The following is an 18,681-nucleotide window of genomic DNA, read 5'->3' as shown; positions in this document are numbered from 1 at the left end:
GGACTTCTTTCCCATGATTTTTTTTTTATTTTAAATCCGGTGGGCCCTGTGTGCTGGGTTATTTCTCTGCCTTCAACACACATTTTACAATATTCAAGATGGCAGAAACATGTTTTCTTTGTGAAGGCATCATTCATTATTCCATCATTTGTTCCTTTGTCTCCTTCCCTTCTGTCCATCCTGCCTTCATTCTTCCTCCTGCTTCCTCCCTTCTTAGATATTCCTTTCAAACATCCTTGTCTCCTTCATTCATACCTTCCTCCTGTCCCTTATCTTTCTTCTGTCCTTTGTTTTTTTTCTCTCAGACCCTCTCGTGCTCCTTTCCTGAATTACTCCCGTTCTTTTTCACTTTCTAACATTAATATCCTGTGTTTTTCTTAACTTGGCGAATTGGTTTGTGCTCGGCCTGCTTGCTCCTTTCCCAAATGATCATTGTCTAGCACCGCCCTTTCGAGGCGTGCGGGGACAACAAATCCAACACGTTTTCAAGCAGAGAGGCGTGAGGCGCGTAAACGAGGAAGGAGAAGCTCCCAACTTGTTCTACCGCCGGTGTGCCGCCGTCTCTCACCCCAAACCACCCCCACCCCCTTCCCCGAGACCGGCACGTGAGCCCGCGTCGACCCTCCATCAACATGCTGGCGGAGGACATGGAGGTCCCTCTGTTTAATAACCTCAACGACAACGGCGACAGGCTGAGGTCGAAAGGGAAAGATGTGTTCAAAGAACAGCCAAAGGAGTCCGAGGTGGGTACAAACGAGAGGCGTTCGCGTCCGTCGGAAACGGCAAATTTATGGTTTCTCTCCGTGGCGCGGTTGTTGCTGGGGAGCCTTTTCGGTACCAGCTGCACGTCCCTTTCTTCGCGCGGCTGTCTCCAAAGCATGCATGCAGACAGGCACACTTGAGAGCTTATTTTGGCGAGTGGCTCCTAAAAATAAACCTCTGCTCGTAATCCTGCGGTGTTGCTCGACGTGGAGACTGCAGGTGGCGAAATGTGGCTGCTGTTTGCTGCACGGATGCCATCTAATATTTACATTCGTGGATTGGACAGTACTGTATCATTCAGCAGCAATATGCTGATTAATAACAATGTTGTGCTACGTGTGTCCTTGCTGGCCTACCTCCCGTCTATGACATTTTGACCTAGTCTGAACGTTGCAAAGGTCACATGATTGATTTAGATTTTTAAATGGCATGATCAAAAAATAATGGGCCAACCCTGCATTGACGTCACATTTTAAATGGCTTCGAGGGTTCGGTCCGCTTTCGCGTACATTTTAATTACATGTAAATTATTTGTGGAATTGATGAGTTGAATAAATTGCGTTCATTAAATTTCAATCAATGTCAATGAGGTTACACTTTTCTTCAAATGCCTCTCTTTTTAAAAACTCATTTGATGTTTACGGTTATGTATATGTTAAAAGTTTCTCGTTCCTATGTAATGAATATTTTCATTAAAAAAGTGGGGGTGGGCGAGTACTGATACCAGGTATCAATATCAAGTCGATACTGGCCCTTATTTTAAGGTATTGGGTGCTTACGGATGCTGCCAAAACTAGCCACCGATACTTAAGGCAACAAAAAGAAAAATCTGACAGTAACTCCTCATCGGTAGTTGAAAGTGCCAAAGCTCTACGCTGTTGCTGCCACTGCCGTGGGTTGTCTTTGTGACATAAGTCCACAGGAAGGGTGTGTGACTGCATGAGCCAAGACACTGAAATATTTTCTCTTTTATTGTCCTTAAGCCGTAGTGAGGATCGCCGCTAACCTGTTTTTGTCTCTACTGGAACTCATTTGCATTGCCCGGAGCAGATTGAGGCTTGCTTCCTGTTGCGTTGGCCTCACTTTTTTTTTCCAACTTTACTCTAAGAAGGACTTTTAGTGTCGTCGTTATTAGACTTTTAACATCTTTGTGGTGTGACCGCGGTAGGTGTTCCAAAATGTGATCGGCTGCTGTATTGTGTTCTGCGTTCACCATTATTGACTTGCCTGGCCTCTAGAGCTCCATGGAATCTCCCAACCTGGAGTTTGAATACGGCGACACGGACACGCTCGTCGCTGAACTCTCAGGTACCAATTTTGACAATTCTGGTTTTGAAAAAGTAGGGTTTGGGTGCCAAATATGGCCCACATCCAGTGTTTTGCAGTGAGTCATCCAATGTTGCAATGTTGTCTTTCCCAGAGCTTTACAGCTACACCGAGGAGCCTGAGTTTGGCCTGAACAGAGACTACTTTGAGGAAGACTTCCGAAGCCATGGTACTGTGTGTGTGTTTGTGTGGAGTTTAAAAAAAATCTTATTTTGCTGACATGCATGCCATACTTCCATAAGCCGATTTGGTGTAAGATGATGGAACTCGGCACATCAAAGCTCTGCTGCTTTTTTTTTTTTTTTTTTAAGCTGTTGGAGGTGGCGGACTGAATATCCTCTCTGATGTCGAGTCCTAATCAAGCATAGGCTAAGCTACGTTCAGTTTCATTAAAAAAAAAAAAAATTGTGAAAATCATTTTATAATTGGTGTGCATGTTGAGTAAAGAGCAGGGTTCTGTTCCATACTGAGTGCAGATTTACAGCAAGCAGGCATGAGTGGTGCTCCAGCACGAGCTCTTTATCTGTAGCCTCTTTAAAAAAAAAATACAGAAACGATAGAAAAAAAAGGCCTGTCATCAAATCCCTCCAAGTGCTCTGTAGCGTACCTTCACATGTTACATGTCTACTAATCTTATATTTAGTACCTTTTATAGGTCCCCGGGAGCGATATTTTTCACAGATGTTGCTATGTGAAGGAAGTGTCCTTGAAAATGACCTCACCCGCGTCTTCCCTCGTGCAGCCCGTGGCCGACGGTGGATCGATTTGAGCGCGGAGGAGCGGCGCACGTATGTGATGAGATTACTGGACGCGCTGGAGGTGACTGACCGTGACAAGAGACTGAAGGTGGCGCGGGCCATCCTCTACCTCGCTCAGGGTATGCTGCTCCCGCCTGTTGCAATCTTTTAGATGCGGTTCTGGGAAGAAACCAGATACAAAGGCTTCGTTTTTGTTCTTAAACCTCATTTCGCTGCCATTGACGGCTGTAGAAATCAAAACTCTGCTCTATTGTTGGCAGTGAATGAGTTAAGTCGGTTTGTTGAATCGTTTTTTTGTACCGCGCAGGGGTGTTTGACGAATGTGACACCGAGGTAGACGTGCTCCGCTGGTCCAGGCGCAATCTCTTCCTCCTCTACGACATGGGCATCTTCACGGCCCTCCTGGAGCTTCTCAGCATGGAGATGGAGTGAGTACCAAGTCCCTGACAACATGAGATCAGACGCCAAAAAATGCATTTGTATGAATTTTTTGCAGCAACAGCCAAGCCTGCAGCAGTGCAGTGAGGAAGCCCGCCATCTCCCTCGCAGACAGCACAGAACTCCGGTGAGGAGCGTTGGGTGGGGGGGGGGTTGGCTTGCGAGCATCTCGATACATTTGAATCTTCTATGAAATTTAACGAAACGCGTGCATCGTCGCTCTCAAGAGTCTTGCTCAGCATCATGTACCTGATGGTGGAGACCATTCGAGTTCAAACGGAGGATGACGCACCGGAGTGGAGGGCGGCCAGGGAGGCCTTCAAGAACGAGCTCGGTGGGTAGAACGCGTGTCAAGCGTTGGTCTCCATTGACCGGCGATGAATAGTACAGGCTTCATGTTGCGGTGTTGGAAATTAACCCGCCCCCCCTCTCCACTCAGGCGCACCGCTCTACAACGGCGAGCCTTTTGCCCTGCTTCTCTTCTCCATGGTGACCAAGTTCTGCAGCATGAACGCGCCACATTTCCCCATGAAGAAAGTGCTGCTTCTTTTATGGAAGACGGTGCTGGTGAGTAAGGCCGGACAATTTTGAAACGTCATCATATTTGCGCAAAGCGTGCTGTAAAAGTCAGGTAGTCATAAATCGGGGTCACGGGAATAGAGCAAACAAGCGTGGCATTATTTAGCATCTCAGCTTTTTGTCCTTGATGAAAACGACACGCGGTGTAAAAAAAATAATAAAATGCATCGCTTAAGCGTAGCGCCGCTCGTCTTCCCAGTTCACCTTGGGGGGCTTTGAAGAGCTGCAGGAGATGAAGGTGCGGGGCCGCCAGCGTCTCAACCTCCCCCCGCTCCCCGAGGACAGCATCAAGGTGGTGCGGGCAATGAGAGCCGCCTCGCCGCCCGCCTCGGCCATGGAGCTCATCGAGCAGCAGCAACAGCAGAAGAGAGGGCGGCGCAGTCGCAGGGTACGGAAACGCCCGACACTGGACACACGCCACAAACACACACACACACAAAAAAATTTTTTTGGTCAATAAATCCCTGAGAAAAAACAAAACAGACAATTTGTGACTCATAAACAGCGACTATGTCAGAAATGATGTGTAGAACATTGGGTATGAGAGCGTGCCACCCACTTTAACGGACAACCTAAGCAACATTTAGCGCTAACACACCCTACACACTTACCCGAGAGTACATGTTGGTATTTTTTTTTTCCCTCATTCCATAAAAGCAATCCCTCTCTAACTCATCCAACATTATAACCGGGTCCAAACGAGGCTCGCCAACGAGCTCGCCCTCTAATCGCCCTCATCGTGTCTCATTTCGCCTCTCCCTTGTGTCCCCACAGAGTGCCTTTGTTGATAGCTTGGAAGGAGAAAGTCCCTTTCCCAAGAAGCAGGTCTTTACCCGCTTTTTTTTTTTTTATCCCCCTGCATTGAGCTTTTTTTTTTTTTTTTTTTTTGCATTCCTTCCCCTCACCTCCGTTTGCCTTCCTCCCTCCTCATGTCTGACCTTTCGCGCCAGGATACCCCAAGACTGCTCACGCCCGAATTTTGAGCTTTGGCACTGCCTTGCTGGCTTTTTTTGTCTTTGACGCTGGTCCCACCTTCCCATGAAGACAATCGTAGCACTCCCCCCCACCCCCCCACCGCCCTCCTATCCCGCTACTACGTAGTGTCCATCACATTACTGCCTCCAACACAACCATGCACTGGAGACACTGCAGCAAGGGGTCGTTAAAATGCATTAACGACAGTCCACCTCCATGATGGCCGCCATTGAATGCAGTTGACCCCCCCCCCAAAAAAAAAAAAAAGTCAGCCTCCCCTCACAGCAGGAATGGCTTGTTGTTGGTCGAGAATGTTGTTGTCCACTCGTACGGCATCCTCAGTGAGTACCACTGGTGGCGCGCCATCCACCGCAGCAACGCAACTAACGTCCACCGCGCTGACTCATGCCTGGTGTCTTGCACTACTGCCACGCACACTCATTCATTCGAGCGACACTGTGTCGACACGAAATGTGTGTTTGTGTGTGTGTGTGTATCGTGTCTCACGTTTCCAATAGCAATTGTGCGGGGGTGCGCATTCAATGACTTTTGTTTGCAGTTGTTGAAATTGGTGATTAGGATTTAAAATATTGAAATGAAAAGCTCTTTTAAAAAAAAAAATTATAAAGTACTTTGTGATTCCCCCCCCCCCCACCGTTCCGCCTCAGCCACTGGTCAAACAGGACAGCCTGGACACGTACAACGAGCGGGACCCGTTCAAGAACGACGACGCCCGCGACGAGGAGGAGGACCCCGAGGACGGCGACAGCGGCATGGAGGGCGAGGTAGACCCGTTGGAGCGCGATGTCATCATCCAGCCGCCGCCTCCTCTCCTCCGGACCCCCGCCGAGAGGGTCAACTTCCCCAAGGGCCTCCCTTGGGCCCCCAAAGTCAGGTTAATGCATCCTTTGAAAGCATTACATTCATTTGAAAGAGAATACTTCATCTGCATGTCGGAAGATTTATATTTATTTTTAATCTTCTCGGCTTCATTTCTCGCCATATGCTCCCCATCGTGTTGCTCCCATCATTTAAACGTAACGTATCATATTTGTCTCGTGCGTACCCGCAGGGAGAAGGACATCGAGCACTTCCTGGAGACCAGTCGGAACAAATTCATCGGCTTCACCCTCGGAAAGTCGGTGCTCCGCCTGCAGGCATTTGTTGATCGCCACGCCGATATTTCATTCAAGGTCAACTCCTCCCAATTTCTGTTTCAGTGACATCGAGACCCTCGTCGGCCTGCCCCGACCCATCCACGAGAGCGTCAAGACTCTTAAACAGGTGAGCGAGGGACTCTGTCCTTTTTAATCTTCTGGTACCGTACTTGAAAGTTAAATACAACCGAATGTTGCAGCACAAATACGTCTCCATCGCCGAAGTGCAGATGAAACGCGAGGAGGAGTTACAACAGTGTCCGCTGAGCTTGGTGAGTTCCTCACACTCTCTCTCTTGCTTCTCGTGACGCTCTCTTAATTTTCACTTATAATTTTCACCGACCACTGCACAGGGCGAAGAGGAAGTGGAAGAGACGCCGGCAGAGACTCTCTACCTGGGCTTGCTTCCAAACCTCTCCCAATACGTGGTGGGTTTTGTTCACGTGTGGAGTTGGCGAGAGAAAATGGCCGCCCGCATTTTGAAGGTATGTTTGCTTTTATTTCCTTGTTGCGTTAGATCGCCCTCCTCAAGCTGCTACTGGCCGCCGCGCCGACCTCCAAAGCCAAAACGGACTCCATCAACATCCTCGCCGACGTGCTGCCTGAGGAGATGCCGTAAGTGCGGCAGCCGCCGACGTCCGTTCTTTCGATGACGCGATCGATGCGCATGTTGTGCAAGCCCGGCGGCTGTTAAGGTGCCTGTTTTTTTATTTTATTTTATTTTTCTCTGCAGCATCACAGTCCTCCAAAGCATGAAGCTGGGCATCGACGTCAACCGCCACAAAGAAATCATCGTCAAGGCCATCTCGGCCCTGCTGCTCCTCCTCCTCAAACACTTGAAACTCAACCACGTCTACCAGGTGACGCCTGCACCTCGGCGCTTCTGCCCCCCCCCCCCCCCCCCCCCTACCACTCATGCAGCAGTTTTGGTTGCTTGGAGTCAACGTTTTTTTGCACCATGTGTGTGTTCTTTTTTTATTTATATTTTTTAATAGGCTCCCCTTTTAAGTTGAAGTAATAGTGCCCTCTGCTGGCAGCTAGAAGACATCACAGACACAGCAGTTGTATCAATAGGCCAAAAATCGCGTATTGAGTTTTCGAATCTGCAAAACTGACCAAATGGCTTCTTCCTTCTCCAGTTTGAGATCGTCTCCCAGCACCTGGTGTTTGCCAACTGCATCCCGCTCATCCTCAAATTCTTCAACCAGAACATCATGTCTTATATCAGTGCCAAAAACAGGTAGGCTTCTCCACCTTCTTTCGGTTGAAGTAAATCCACGCGCCAACGTAATAGAGCAATTTGGTTGCCACATTGAGCAACTTTTCCAACCACCTGGAGCAAAACCATTTCCAATCCAAGCCCTATGACGTGTTTTTCTATGCAGTATATGTGTGTTGGACTTTCCCCACTGTGCCGTCCATGAAATGCCTGAGCTCACCGCCGAGAGCCTGGTGAGTCTAAACAACTGCCGGACCCGATTTTGGCGAAGCGCATTCAAATCGATACATGAATGAACAAAAGTCACTCTGTGGTGCTGTTTGTTGTGTTGCCAGGAGACTGGAGACAACAACCAGTTCTGTTGGCGGAATCTGTTCTCCTGCATTAACCTGCTGAGAATCCTCAACAAGCTGACCAAGTGGAAACACTCTCGGACCATGGTTAGAGGCGATGCAAGAAGTACATTCTCAGTCTTTCAGGGTCATCCTATGCAGAGACCATTTGAAATATTTTGGTTTTCCAGACATCAAATATATTTTGGCGCCTCTCCTTACTATGCACCCCCCCCCCACCTCCCACCCGCTCCTCCGCCCCGTCAGATGTTGGTGGTCTTTAAGTCAGCCCCCATCCTGAAGAGAGCCCTCAAGGTCAAGCAGGCCATGATGCAACTGTACGTGCTCAAGCTGCTCAAAATCCAGACCAAGTACTTGGGCCGCCAGTGGCGGAAGAGTAACATGAAGACCATGTCGGCCATCTACCAGAAGGTTCGCCACCGGCTTAACGACGACTGGGCCTACGGCAACGGTAAAAAAATTAAAAATAAAAAATATTTTATTTGACGCGACTAAGCAATAATGTCCAACGTGTTCCAGATATCGACGCGCGGCCTTGGGACTTCCAGGCGGAGGAGTGCGCCCTTCGCGAGAGCATCGAGAGGTTCAACGGCCGGCGCTACGACAAGAACCGCAACGGCGACTTTGCGCCCGTGGACAACTGCCTGCAGAGCGTGCTGGGCCAGCGCGTGGACCTGCCCGACGACTTCCACTACAGCTACGAGATGTGGCTGGAGAGGGAGGTGTTTGCGCAGCCCATCGAGTGGGAGGGCCTCCTGGCGGAGGAGTGACACGGGGCAGGGGGAGCACCGACAGGACATGCCCACGCCGACGCTGTCAGCACGTACGGAGGAGGCGGCCAAGAACTGAGGTAGCAGAACGCGGGTTCTCTCGAGAGGTATCTTTAAGGATTCACTAAATAAATAGCATAAAATTATTGTCTGATTAAACATAATAAAACAATTAGGCCTTTCTACCTTATCTTTTGGGCAGTTAAGATCCTTGATATGATTGTTTTATTTTTTTGTGGAAAATAGGCAACTCTTTATGGGGGTTTTTGTATGCGACCAGTCCCAATCCCCTCGCAATTATGATTGGACAGGGTTCCTTGAAGGAAAAAAAATATAATTTACACTGACCTCAATAGTCTGAGAACCCCTGCCGAAGCAACATCTTGTAGCAACAACTTTTATGACAGAGTGACTTTTATGACTCCTTTATCGCTCTTTTTATGCACTCCTCCAAAGTCGTTTTCCCCGTTCGCCGCTTTTTGAGTCCCCCATTTTGAAAATACGGGTGCTGGTTTGACCCCATCCTTGTTTGTATGCGGTGAACTTTCTCGTCAAAAGCTGTACATTTCTTTCACAGTTTGTCTTCACTAGGCACGTTTGTTTTTTGATTTGGAGTTTGAAAGGATTTTTAAAAGTGTGTTTTTAAAGGGGGTGGGGCGTGAAACAGTCAAATGTATAATCCAGTGTGTCCTAAAACATCTGTAGACTAACAGCATCGTGTTTACCAACCACACCATCCCCTAAAAAGGTCACAAAATACCTACTGACATGATCATATCATCTCAATTATTTAGAAATGTACTTTATTTCAAATCTCAGACTTTAGTGAGGTCATAGTGGGAATTCTAATTAGGTGGGTTCTTCTCAATCTGCCCTTCGACTGCAAAAAAAAAAAACTATAGAGCTCACAATTGCCTTTTTTTACATTTCTTTCTCTACCTGACCTGCCAACCAGAAAAGCTTCAGGGAAATTGTGGGCTCCAAAGAAGCACAGACAAAATTGTCTAAACTGTCATTGTTGTATTTCAAACGGTTGTCTTGACTTTCAGTTCTGTGTTTCCCACCACACCCAACTGTTTTTATTTCACTAATGCCTCTGAATAATATACATGTAGAATCTCAGGTTTACAAGGATACTATATTACAAAATCTTTATCACTCTTAGATCCTGAACACTCGCACATTCTTGGACTGAACCTATCACTCACTTTGTTACTGGTGTGCCAAACAAATATGAGTGGCGTTTTAGCTTTCTCACTATCCCCTCCGTTGTCGTGCTGTTTTAAAATGCCAAATGTTATTTATTTTCTACATCAAAGCTGTACAGACTATAAAATTAGACATTTATTGTACAGAGGAGAATCAAAGGTGTTGACGGTTCTTTTTAATCTGCAATTACGGATCCGCAGAGGTTTTATTCATGACATAATAAATAAATTACAGCTCCATTTAAACAATGTAAAAAAATATTTGCGTCTGCGCCTGATATTTACATTGTGTGGGGTGCAGTTCGCGATTATGACTAACCAAGGAGAAAATTAAAGTTAAAGGCTTTTTGATAGTTCTTGTGATGCAACAATTGACATTTTATTTGCGTATCAATCAAAAGGCGTTACCGGAAGTGAAAACTTTGACCTCTGACTCTCGACCAATCAACGTGCCGCAAACAGCACCTGGCTGCTTTCTCAACACGGTAGTCTTGTCATTTCTGTATTTTCGGTAAAAAGTTACCTTTGTATCATGACATTTAAATATCCTTTTGACACATCCCTTACCGTTTCAAGGCGTAGCCAAAACTCAAATTTCCTGAACTTTTCATCAATGAAAAAGTAGTCATTTGAGGCGGCGATGGTTAGCAGTTTAGCTAACGTTAGCACGAGCTGACGTCGTAAATAAATGCACAGCTGCGATATTCAGATTCAGAAAATCGTATTTATCCCCGTGGGGCAATTGGGACTTAACAGGCACGCTCTGCACAAGAAACATGTCGTGAGTTTTGTCGTTTTGTGTATTTCTGTGTCCCGGAAACTTCACAGCATATTACATTGATAGTCAGCCAGGCGTGTACCTAAGTGCACATCGCCCCGGTTTGGTCTTTGTAACGCTCGCTCAGTTGCGTCATTTTCGCCTCGGGGGAAGCAGTGTGTCAACGGCCACCATCTCATCGCTCGCACGGTCCACACCGAAGCGAGGTGGCAGAACACGCCGGCCCACAGCGATATGCCACTTCGCTCTCGATGCTGCTGCATGTCCACAACTTGCATTTCTACTCATGTTACTGGATATCTACCATCTGTTTACGGTTTTTTGAGTGAAGGTAAGTGAGCTTTGACACTACAAACGTTTGTCTTGATAACAAGAGAGCAATGCGTAGTTTTGTTTGCCACTGTTTTTTGTAAGGAAAGAAAGAAGAAAAAGTAAGAACGTGTACCGGTAGTTTGAAACCAAGCCTCGGTGTATGTAACAAAAGCATGACTTTTTAAGGTCACTTGTCAGAACCCACGTCACATTTTAGACGAAAGACCGTAAAGGCACTCCTAATGTTTTACGCTGCTTGTTGCCGATTCTGTCTACAGAAAAATGAGTACAAGGATAAGAGGTGGGAAGCCCAACAGAGGGGGAGGGGGGGGAGGCGGAAGGAAAGGAGGAAGCGGCCGCTGGGATGCCGACGATGATTTCACCCTTGATTTAGGACCCCGGCGTCCATCCAGCAGGTATAATAAAACTTCAATCCGAACATTGCTTTCTTCTGTCCTAAATGCGGATATTCTCTCCAGACCCCCCATAGCACGAGGTGGCATTAGCCACGTCAGGTATAGCAATCCCGGATTGGGAGGCCGAGATCGAGGAGGCAGATACAACCGAACTGTTCTCCCGAAATCCCTGGCGAGGAACCGAACATACACCAAGGCGAGTGACAGCGACAGGCCCTACGCGAACAACATGCCTATGCAGAAGATTTTCATGACCGACAAGAACCAAGAGCTCCTCAAGGAGCTGCTGTGTGACCTGCGGACACGCGACTTTGACGAGCGTGACGAGTAAGGCGAATGTCGAACGAGCAGAGGAGCGTTGAAAACACTTGATGAAAACCCATTTCTCGTACGCCCTTAGTGACACCGGTTTCGATGATTTGAACGAGGAAGAAGCGGAGGAACACGATGAGATGGACCACCGTGAGGAAGGCCAGTTTTGGACCACCGCCGACGAGCCTGCGGAGAGAGCAGAGAGCCCGAGAGATTACGAGTCCGACAATGAACGGCCTCCGGTTGAACCCGTCGTCTCCTTGTTTGCTATCGGCAAACTCTGCAGGTGATCGCGCATCTCGATGTCGTATGATCAAATATTTTTGAATTCTCGCACCCTTGTAGCAGTCGGTTCTGGTCCAGGGTGAAGCGGGGTTCACTGTACGACGCGATATCGTGTATGTTTAACCGTTCATCTCGTTGCTTGGTCTAGGTACGGCTTTGACCGGGAACGTAGCAAGCAGGCACTGGAGTCATGCGGGGGAGAATTCGGCATTACTTTGGAACAGCTTCTTCACCAGGTTTACACCGAGCGTTACGGACAGGAAGCGCTTTCCACCGCGGGCCTCTCCGCCGAGCCCATGGACGAGTGCCTGAACCAGAGGCAGGAGGAAGCCCTGGCGCTGGCCGCCATATACGACGAGCGCTTCCAGGAGCGCATCGCCAATTCAGTGTGGGTCGTAACACTGGATGCCCTATTCCTCACGGACAACAGGTATGGCAGCAAATGTAAGTTCAAGCACCAAGCTCCGGATAAAGACTTATCAGACCAACGGGGGCCAGCTCAGAGTGGGATCAGCAGCTATTCTCGCCCGGAGTACGAACTGGAGATCCGTTTCCCCAAAGGGAACCGCTACCCAGCTCAAGCGGCGGTCGTGGCCTTCAACACCAACGACGAGTCCATCGGCGCCGCCGGGAGGCTCAACGTGACCGAAAGGTTGTTCGGGGAGGCGCTGACGGCCGCCCGCAACGCAGAACCTGTGGTTTATACCCTGGTTAGCATGTGCGAGGACGAGGCCACCATGAAGGAGCTGCTGGACGTCACGCATCACAAATACAGCAAGCCGCCGCCCGTCGTGGTCCCCCCTGCCTCGGTTGCGCCACCAAAGCCGAGGACCGGGACCAGTAAGGCTTTGGATGGAAGCGTCTGTCCCAGCAGAAGGCTCACGCCGCTAGTAGACCGTGAGGACTCTTTTTTTTTTTTTTCCATTTTGATTAATTCAGATAGCCTTTCCAAAAATACATTCGGGCTTTTTTTTTTCTTTTTGGAACACGGGTAGCAAAATAAACACCGACGCAGAATCACTCAACCTGCAGAGCGGCTAACAGTTTAGCGGCCAACCAAATCTGCACTCTCATTCAATCCGACAGATAGCCAGCGTAAAATAATATCCAAATTCCACGATGTCTTTTGTGTTTTTTTTTGTGAAAAAGGGACCGGAGAGGCCGAGGGCCCGGAAGAAGGCCACGACGTCCCCGTCGAGAACGTCAGCTCTGTCAACATGAGGAAGAGGGTGCCTAACCATCCCAATCTGCTGCAAGAGAACGGCAAGATGTGCAGAGACTTTCACACGAAACAGGTCTAGAGATGAAGACCAAAAAAAAAAAAAACAACCAAATGTTCAACTTGTGTTTCTGTGTTCATGACTCATCGTGTCACTCCGTAGTCGTCCGAACGCTTCAGGTCAATGCTGGAGCAGAGGATGAAGCTGCCGGCTTGGAATGAAAGAGACAACATTTTGGATCTGCTGGATGGCTGTCAAGTGTTGGTTGTCAGCGGTATGACGGGGTGAGCCACTCCAAAAGTATTTTTCCCCGACAATCGCCATATGGAAAAAGGACATTCTCGTAATTTTTTTTTTTTTAAGCTATCTCAATAATTCGTCTCTTCAACCGGGCGCTAAGGAAGGAATTTTCATCTTTCATCTCTGAAGGTGCGGCAAGTCAACTCAGATCCCCCAGTTCATTCTGGACGCTTCCTTGAGCGGCCCGGCGGATAAGGTGGCCAACATCGTCTGCACTCAGCCGCGCCGCATCTCCGCCATCTCGGTGGCTCAGCGGGTGGCGCAGGAGCGCGCCGAGAGTCTCGGCAACTCCGTGGGCTACCAGATCCGCCTGAAGAGCGTCACGGTGGGTGGACGCGGGCTGCCGAGCAATACCGTCTACTCTTATTTAGCAAATATTTCAAGACTGCCTTGCGTTTTTATCTCCCCCCCCCCCCCCCCCTCAACTGCTTTTAGTCATCTGCCACCAGGCTGCTTTACTGCACCACTGGAGTGTTGCTGAGAAGACTGCAGGGAGACGTGGAGCTTCAAGGCGTCACCCACGTCATTGTGGATGAGGTGCACGAGCGCACGGAGGAGAGGTCCGTGCCTTTTCAAAATAAAAAAAATAGACATTCACCACACACACACTCATGGCATGCTTTTAATTCCTGCTCTTTCCAGTGACTTCCTCCTCTTGGTCCTCAAAGACCTGATTCTTCAGAGACCCGACTTAAAGATTATCCTCATGAGTGCCACGCTGAATGCCAACCTCTTCTCTGAATATTTCTACGACTGTCCTACCGTACACATACCCGGTAAAAAAAAAAAAAAAAAAAATCTTCCATGTGTACCTTTGTTTTGTGATAGTCTGGTTTCCTCGTGGTGAATTCAGGGGCGGCCCGGTAGACCAGTGGTTAGCACGTAGGCTTCACAGTGCAGAGGTACCGGGTTCGATTCCAGCTCCGGCCTCCCTGTGTGGAGTTTGCATGTTCTCCCCGGGCCTGTGTGGGTTTTCTCCGGGTGCTCCGGTTTCCTCCCACATTCAGGGTGTCCCCCGCCTACTGCCCAAAGACAGCTGGGATAGGCTCCAGCACCCCCCCGCGACCCTAGTGAGGATCAAGCGGTACGGAAGATGAATGAATGAATGAATGAATATCTATTCACCTCTCCAGGTCGCACTTTCCCCGTGACTCAGTTTTTCCTTGAGGACGCCATCTCTTTAACTCGGTGAGTGTCTCGAAATAGTAATAGTTGAAAGCTTGCCCCCCCCCCCAAAAAAAAACAACAACAACCTCCATTGGTGTTTTCAGCTACGTGATAGAGTACGGGAGCCCTTATACGCGCTCGATGAGGCAGAACTCCTCCTCTACGAGTTATCAAGGAGGAAACAGAGCCCCGAAGGACATTGTGGACACCTTGGGGGACGACATGTGGAACTACATGTCTTTCACCAAAAAGGACTTTGTCAAGGACTCCATCCCGGACCAGCAGCTCAGCCTGCAGGAACTCACAGTTCGATTCAAAGGTGAGTCATTGCTCTCGAAACGACCGACGCGGCCCAAACTAATGGTTGTGCTGACCACGCAGATTGTAAAGCGTCCGTGCTGCAGACCATTGCTGCCATGGACCTGGACAAGATCAACATGGACCTGATCGAAAGTCTGCTGGAGTGGATTGTGGATGGAAATCACGGTTACCCCCCAGGCAAGAATCACGCAACGTGAAGGCTATTTATTTTCAAGGGAGCAGTTAAAAATGAAAACATCCATTTTGTCACCATGGTTGGAGATAAACCCAATCGAGGCAATTGTTTCGTTTTTTTTTCTTTTTTTTTTTTTTTTTTAGGGGGCTTGATGACTCTGTTTATCCCGCCATTGTTCAACTTTGATTTGTTTCCGTTTGTCCCGCCATTGTTCAACTTGTACTCCAGGTGCAGTGCTGGTTTTTCTTCCCGGGCTCGCTGAGATCAAGACGCTTTTCAAGCAGCTGCAGTCAAACGGGAAGTTTAACAACAGGCACGCAAACAGGTGGGGGAGACCCTTTTTATCCTGCAAATGTCGTCTAAACAGACTGCAATACATCAGGATCGTATTTTTTTGTTGTTGGTGTTCATAAACGACGACAACCTCGGTGTGACCAATGCCAGATGTGTGGTGTACCCGCTCCACTCCACTCTGTCCTACGAGGAGCAGCAGGCTATCTTCATTCGCCCGCCGGAGGGCGTCACCAAGATCATCATCTCCACCAACATCGCGGAGACCTCGGTCACCATCGACGACGTGATGTACGTCATCGACTGCGGCAAGATGAAGGAGAAAAGGTGACTTTTTGTCAACTTTGCAAGTCGACAAACGCCCGAGGGGCCGGGCGACGTGTTTTGTTGCAAGTGCGCCGGTGCCCTTTACAGGTACGACGCGTCCAAAAGGATGGAGAGCCTGGAGGAGACGTGGGTTTCGCGGGCCAACGCGCTTCAGAGAAAGGGCAGGGCGGGCCGCGTGGCCTCCGGGGTCTGCTTCCACCTCTTCACCAGCCACTGCTTCCGGCACCAGCTGGCTGACCAACAGCTTCCCGAGATTCAGAGGGTTCCTCTGGAGAAGCTTTGCCTCCGGTAGATCCATCTGTTTTGCTCCGTTTGCCAAAATTACACTGGGGGGGAGAAAAAAAACATTGTTTTTGGTGCTTCTGACAGCATCAAGACTCTGGACGTGTTCGCCGAGCAAACGCTGGAGTCCGTCTTCCGCCGCGTCATCGAGCCGCCGGCCGTGGGCAGTTTGGATGCGGCCAAGCGGTGCCTGCAGGACCTGGGCGCCCTGACGGCCGAGGAGAAGCTCACCCCGGTGGGCTACCACCTGGCCTCCCTTCCCGTCGACGTGCGCGTCGGCAAGCTCATGCTGTTTGGCGCCATCTTCCGCTGCCTCGACCCGGCGCTCACCATCGCCGCCAGCCTCGCCTTCAAATCACCTTTTGTAAGAACTGCTTACAAGCCAAATGTAGTGGACCCCTCGGAAGGTTTTAGTTCAGCTCTCAGCGGCGAAAAAAAAAAAGCACCAAAACACGGTTACAATAGGCATTATTTTTTTGGGGGGGGGGGTGGGCGAGGGGGATGGATTAGTTTGTTTGACGGAAAAATGTACAAATAGGTGAGTACAGAAATGGTGATTTGATTTGAGGGTCTGTTGTGTTTTGCTGTCTGCCCTCCAGGTGACGCCATGGGACAAGCGTGTGGAGGCCAACGACAAAAAACTGGACTTTGCGGTAGCCAATAGTGACCATCTGGCTCTGCTCCAAGCTTACAAGGTGGCCTTCTACAGTGAAGAACCAGTCTTAACTCATTTGTAGTAACACGTTGGTGTTCTTGTTGTTTTTTTTTTTGTTGTTTTTTAGGGTTGGTGTAATGCCAAAAAGGCAGCCCACCCCTCCGGGCCCCGTTACTGCCAGGAGAACTTCCTGTCTGCGCAAGTTCTGCAGGAAATCGCTTCTTTCAAGCGGCAGTTTGCCGAGCTGCTTTCCGACATCGGTTTCATCAAAGAAGGGCTGAGGTCCAGGATGATCGAGCGACTCGGCTCCAATGGCTCCGACGGCGTTCTCGAGGCTACTGGCCACGAGGTACCGCGTCCACATCGTTTATACATGCCCCCCCCCCCCCTTCTTATGCTCAGACTTGTTTTAATTAAAGAAAAATAAGAATGATTTTGCTCCGTTCTAGGCAAACCTGAATGCTGAGAACATCCATCTCGTGTCCGCACTGCTGTGCGCCGCCCTCTATCCGAATGTAGTGCAGGTACTCGCATAAGTGGAAAAAGTACATCCGAGATGGTCCGGTTTGATTTTTAGATGGGCCGTGGGCACGAGCTAACCCGAAAACATACAATGAAACAATTTGACGTGGTTGTTGCACTTGACAACCTGTGTTTTTGGTCTCCAGGTCCAAGAACCTCAGGGGGTTTACAAGATGAGCGTCAAAGGAGCCATGAAAATGCTGCCCAAGGCCAACGAGTTGCGCTTCTGGACCAAGAGCGACGGCTGCGTCTACGTTCACCCCTCGTCCGTCAACTACGGCGTGAGTGCGGCGACGAATTGTGAACCATGCTCGCACGCGACGACTCGAGCGCCTTTACCCCCTCTGCCCGAAAGGTCCGCAAGTACCCCAGCCCCTACCTGGTTTACCTGGAGAAGGTAAAAACCAGTCAGGTCTTCATCCGGCACTGCAGCATGGTGTCCGTGTATGCTTTGGTGCTCTTCGGTGGCGGGGAGGTCAACGTGGACATGCTCAGAGGCCAGTGTGTCATCTCCCTCGACGACGGATGGATTCGATTCGCCGTCGATTCTCACCAGGTCAGCACCAGTGGAGATGTATTTACCTCATCGGCTCTGATAGCATTTTTGCCAGAGGGGACAAAAGTACTCAAGGTCAGGAAAAAAACGAGCAAAGATTTTATAATGAAGCACTTGTACGTCATCCAGGTGGCCGAGCTGGTAAAGGAGCTGCGCTGGGAGCTGGACCGGCTGCTGGAGGACAAAATCAGGAGGCCCAGCATGGACCTGTGCAGCTGCCCCCGCGGCTCCCGCATCATCCGCATGATCGTCAACCTGGTGTCCACTCAGTAGCCCCAAGGTCCATCTCCAGGTGAAGTTCTAGGTCAAAAGTTGTTTAAATATGCATCCATCTTCCAAATGGTTGCAGACATCGATTTCTTGTTAAATTCCCTTCCCAAATAAATACCTGTTTTGGAAAGATGGGATGGGTTGATGCGTGAACTCGAGAAGGAAGGCGGCCACACCCCCTTTTCGGAGCTAATAAAAATTCGGGGATGCCGTAGCTCCTAAACTCTTTCTCCGCTTGACCTCTAATTTGAGATTTAGTGTTGTGCCATCACTGTCAACAAGTACAGCAAGTTTCATTCAAATCAAAATCCATTTGACTGAACCCGCTTGTGATTTGCCATGGAATGACCCAAGTGTGCTTTTTGACCTGTACTTGATCTGCAACACAGTGCTCACAAGTGAGAACAAAGTTCAATGCTTCTGACCATGTACTATTTTTAAAATTACATTGTTGTGGCCCAGATTATTTAAAATTAAATATGTATATTTTTGTTTAATAAATTGGCAAAAATAACTGATGAAAAAAAACCCACATCGAAGCACATGTTCAGAAGCAGTGAGTGATGTTGTGGCCAGCTTCCACATGTGTCAGTGTTGTGCAGTCCATGCTTGTCAAGTAGACACCATGGCGTCCTCTGCTGCTGGCCGAAATGTACCGCCTGTCAGCCGATGTCGGTGTAGAACCTGAGTCAAATTTTATTGCTAAAATGATGTGGGATTGTTTTTTAAAATGCTTTTCAATATATTATTTGACTGGAATCAGAGTCTGCGTGTTTTGTGTCTCGCTGAGTTTAATTAAAGCGGCCTTGTTATGGACGGCAACCGGAGTTGTTGGGGTTTTGTCCTGGAAGACGTTTAGCCTCTGGTCCGAGCAGACTTCTTGGATTGATGCTCAAGGCCAAAAAGGGCGAGCTGTCCTTTCTGGCCAAAACAAACCAATCACAATG

At 49.0% G+C, this 18,681-nt stretch overlaps 2 protein-coding genes across 7 annotated transcripts; both read left to right on the top strand.

Annotated features, from left to right (window-relative positions):
* Window positions 1-2: 2 nt before the first annotated feature.
* On the top strand, window positions 3-8,509 carry strip2 (striatin interacting protein 2). 4 transcript variants are annotated; one of them, XM_052055182.1, is made up of 22 exons: window positions 9-743; window positions 2,001-2,070; window positions 2,183-2,257; window positions 2,831-2,965; window positions 3,154-3,274; window positions 3,343-3,411; window positions 3,512-3,618; window positions 3,724-3,851; window positions 4,063-4,251; window positions 4,638-4,688; window positions 5,507-5,733; window positions 5,911-5,976; window positions 6,059-6,122; window positions 6,196-6,267; window positions 6,349-6,423; window positions 6,513-6,610; window positions 6,729-6,855; window positions 7,135-7,235; window positions 7,381-7,447; window positions 7,550-7,654; window positions 7,814-8,018; window positions 8,087-8,509. In XM_052055182.1, the coding sequence occupies exons 1-22, from the start codon at window positions 633-635 to the stop codon at window positions 8,335-8,337; spliced, it is 2,514 nt and encodes an 837-aa protein (XP_051911142.1). In that variant the 5' UTR covers window positions 9-632; the 3' UTR covers window positions 8,338-8,509. The 4 variants fall into 4 exon arrangements, with proteins under 4 accessions (XP_051911145.1, XP_051911142.1, XP_051911143.1 ...); XM_052055184.1 differs by lacking the exon at window positions 9-743 and adding an exon at window positions 1,435-1,926; XM_052055185.1 differs by lacking the exon at window positions 8,087-8,509 and having other exon boundaries at window positions 3-743; window positions 7,550-7,673; window positions 7,814-7,979.
* Window positions 8,510-9,978: 1,469 nt separating this feature from the next.
* On the top strand, window positions 9,979-18,493 carry dhx57 (DEAH (Asp-Glu-Ala-Asp/His) box polypeptide 57). 3 transcript variants are annotated; one of them, XM_052055166.1, is made up of 24 exons: window positions 9,979-10,030; window positions 10,374-10,654; window positions 10,914-11,051; window positions 11,115-11,378; window positions 11,452-11,649; window positions 11,797-12,545; window positions 12,798-12,943; window positions 13,031-13,152; window positions 13,298-13,493; window positions 13,604-13,728; window positions 13,811-13,944; window positions 14,302-14,356; window positions 14,440-14,654; window positions 14,717-14,833; window positions 15,060-15,156; window positions 15,276-15,449; window positions 15,537-15,737; window positions 15,819-16,095; window positions 16,331-16,426; window positions 16,514-16,735; window positions 16,836-16,910; window positions 17,055-17,189; window positions 17,264-17,464; window positions 17,594-18,493. In XM_052055166.1, exons 3-24 carry the CDS (start codon window positions 10,918-10,920, stop codon window positions 17,735-17,737), a joined length of 4,077 nt encoding a protein of 1,358 aa, XP_051911126.1. In that variant the 5' UTR covers window positions 9,979-10,030; window positions 10,374-10,654; window positions 10,914-10,917; the 3' UTR covers window positions 17,738-18,493. The 3 variants fall into 3 exon arrangements, with proteins under 3 accessions (XP_051911126.1, XP_051911127.1, XP_051911125.1); XM_052055167.1 differs by having other exon boundaries at window positions 9,987-10,654; window positions 12,807-12,943; XM_052055165.1 differs by having other exon boundaries at window positions 9,987-10,654.
* Window positions 18,494-18,681: the final 188 nt, after the last annotated feature.

This window comes from Hippocampus zosterae, chromosome 21 (assembly GCF_025434085.1).
Source record: "Hippocampus zosterae strain Florida chromosome 21, ASM2543408v3, whole genome shotgun sequence".
Lineage (NCBI taxonomy): Eukaryota > Metazoa > Chordata > Actinopteri > Syngnathiformes > Syngnathidae > Hippocampus > Hippocampus zosterae.
Note: the sequence above shows the minus strand (reverse complement) of the source record. Positions and strands in the feature narration are given on the sequence as shown.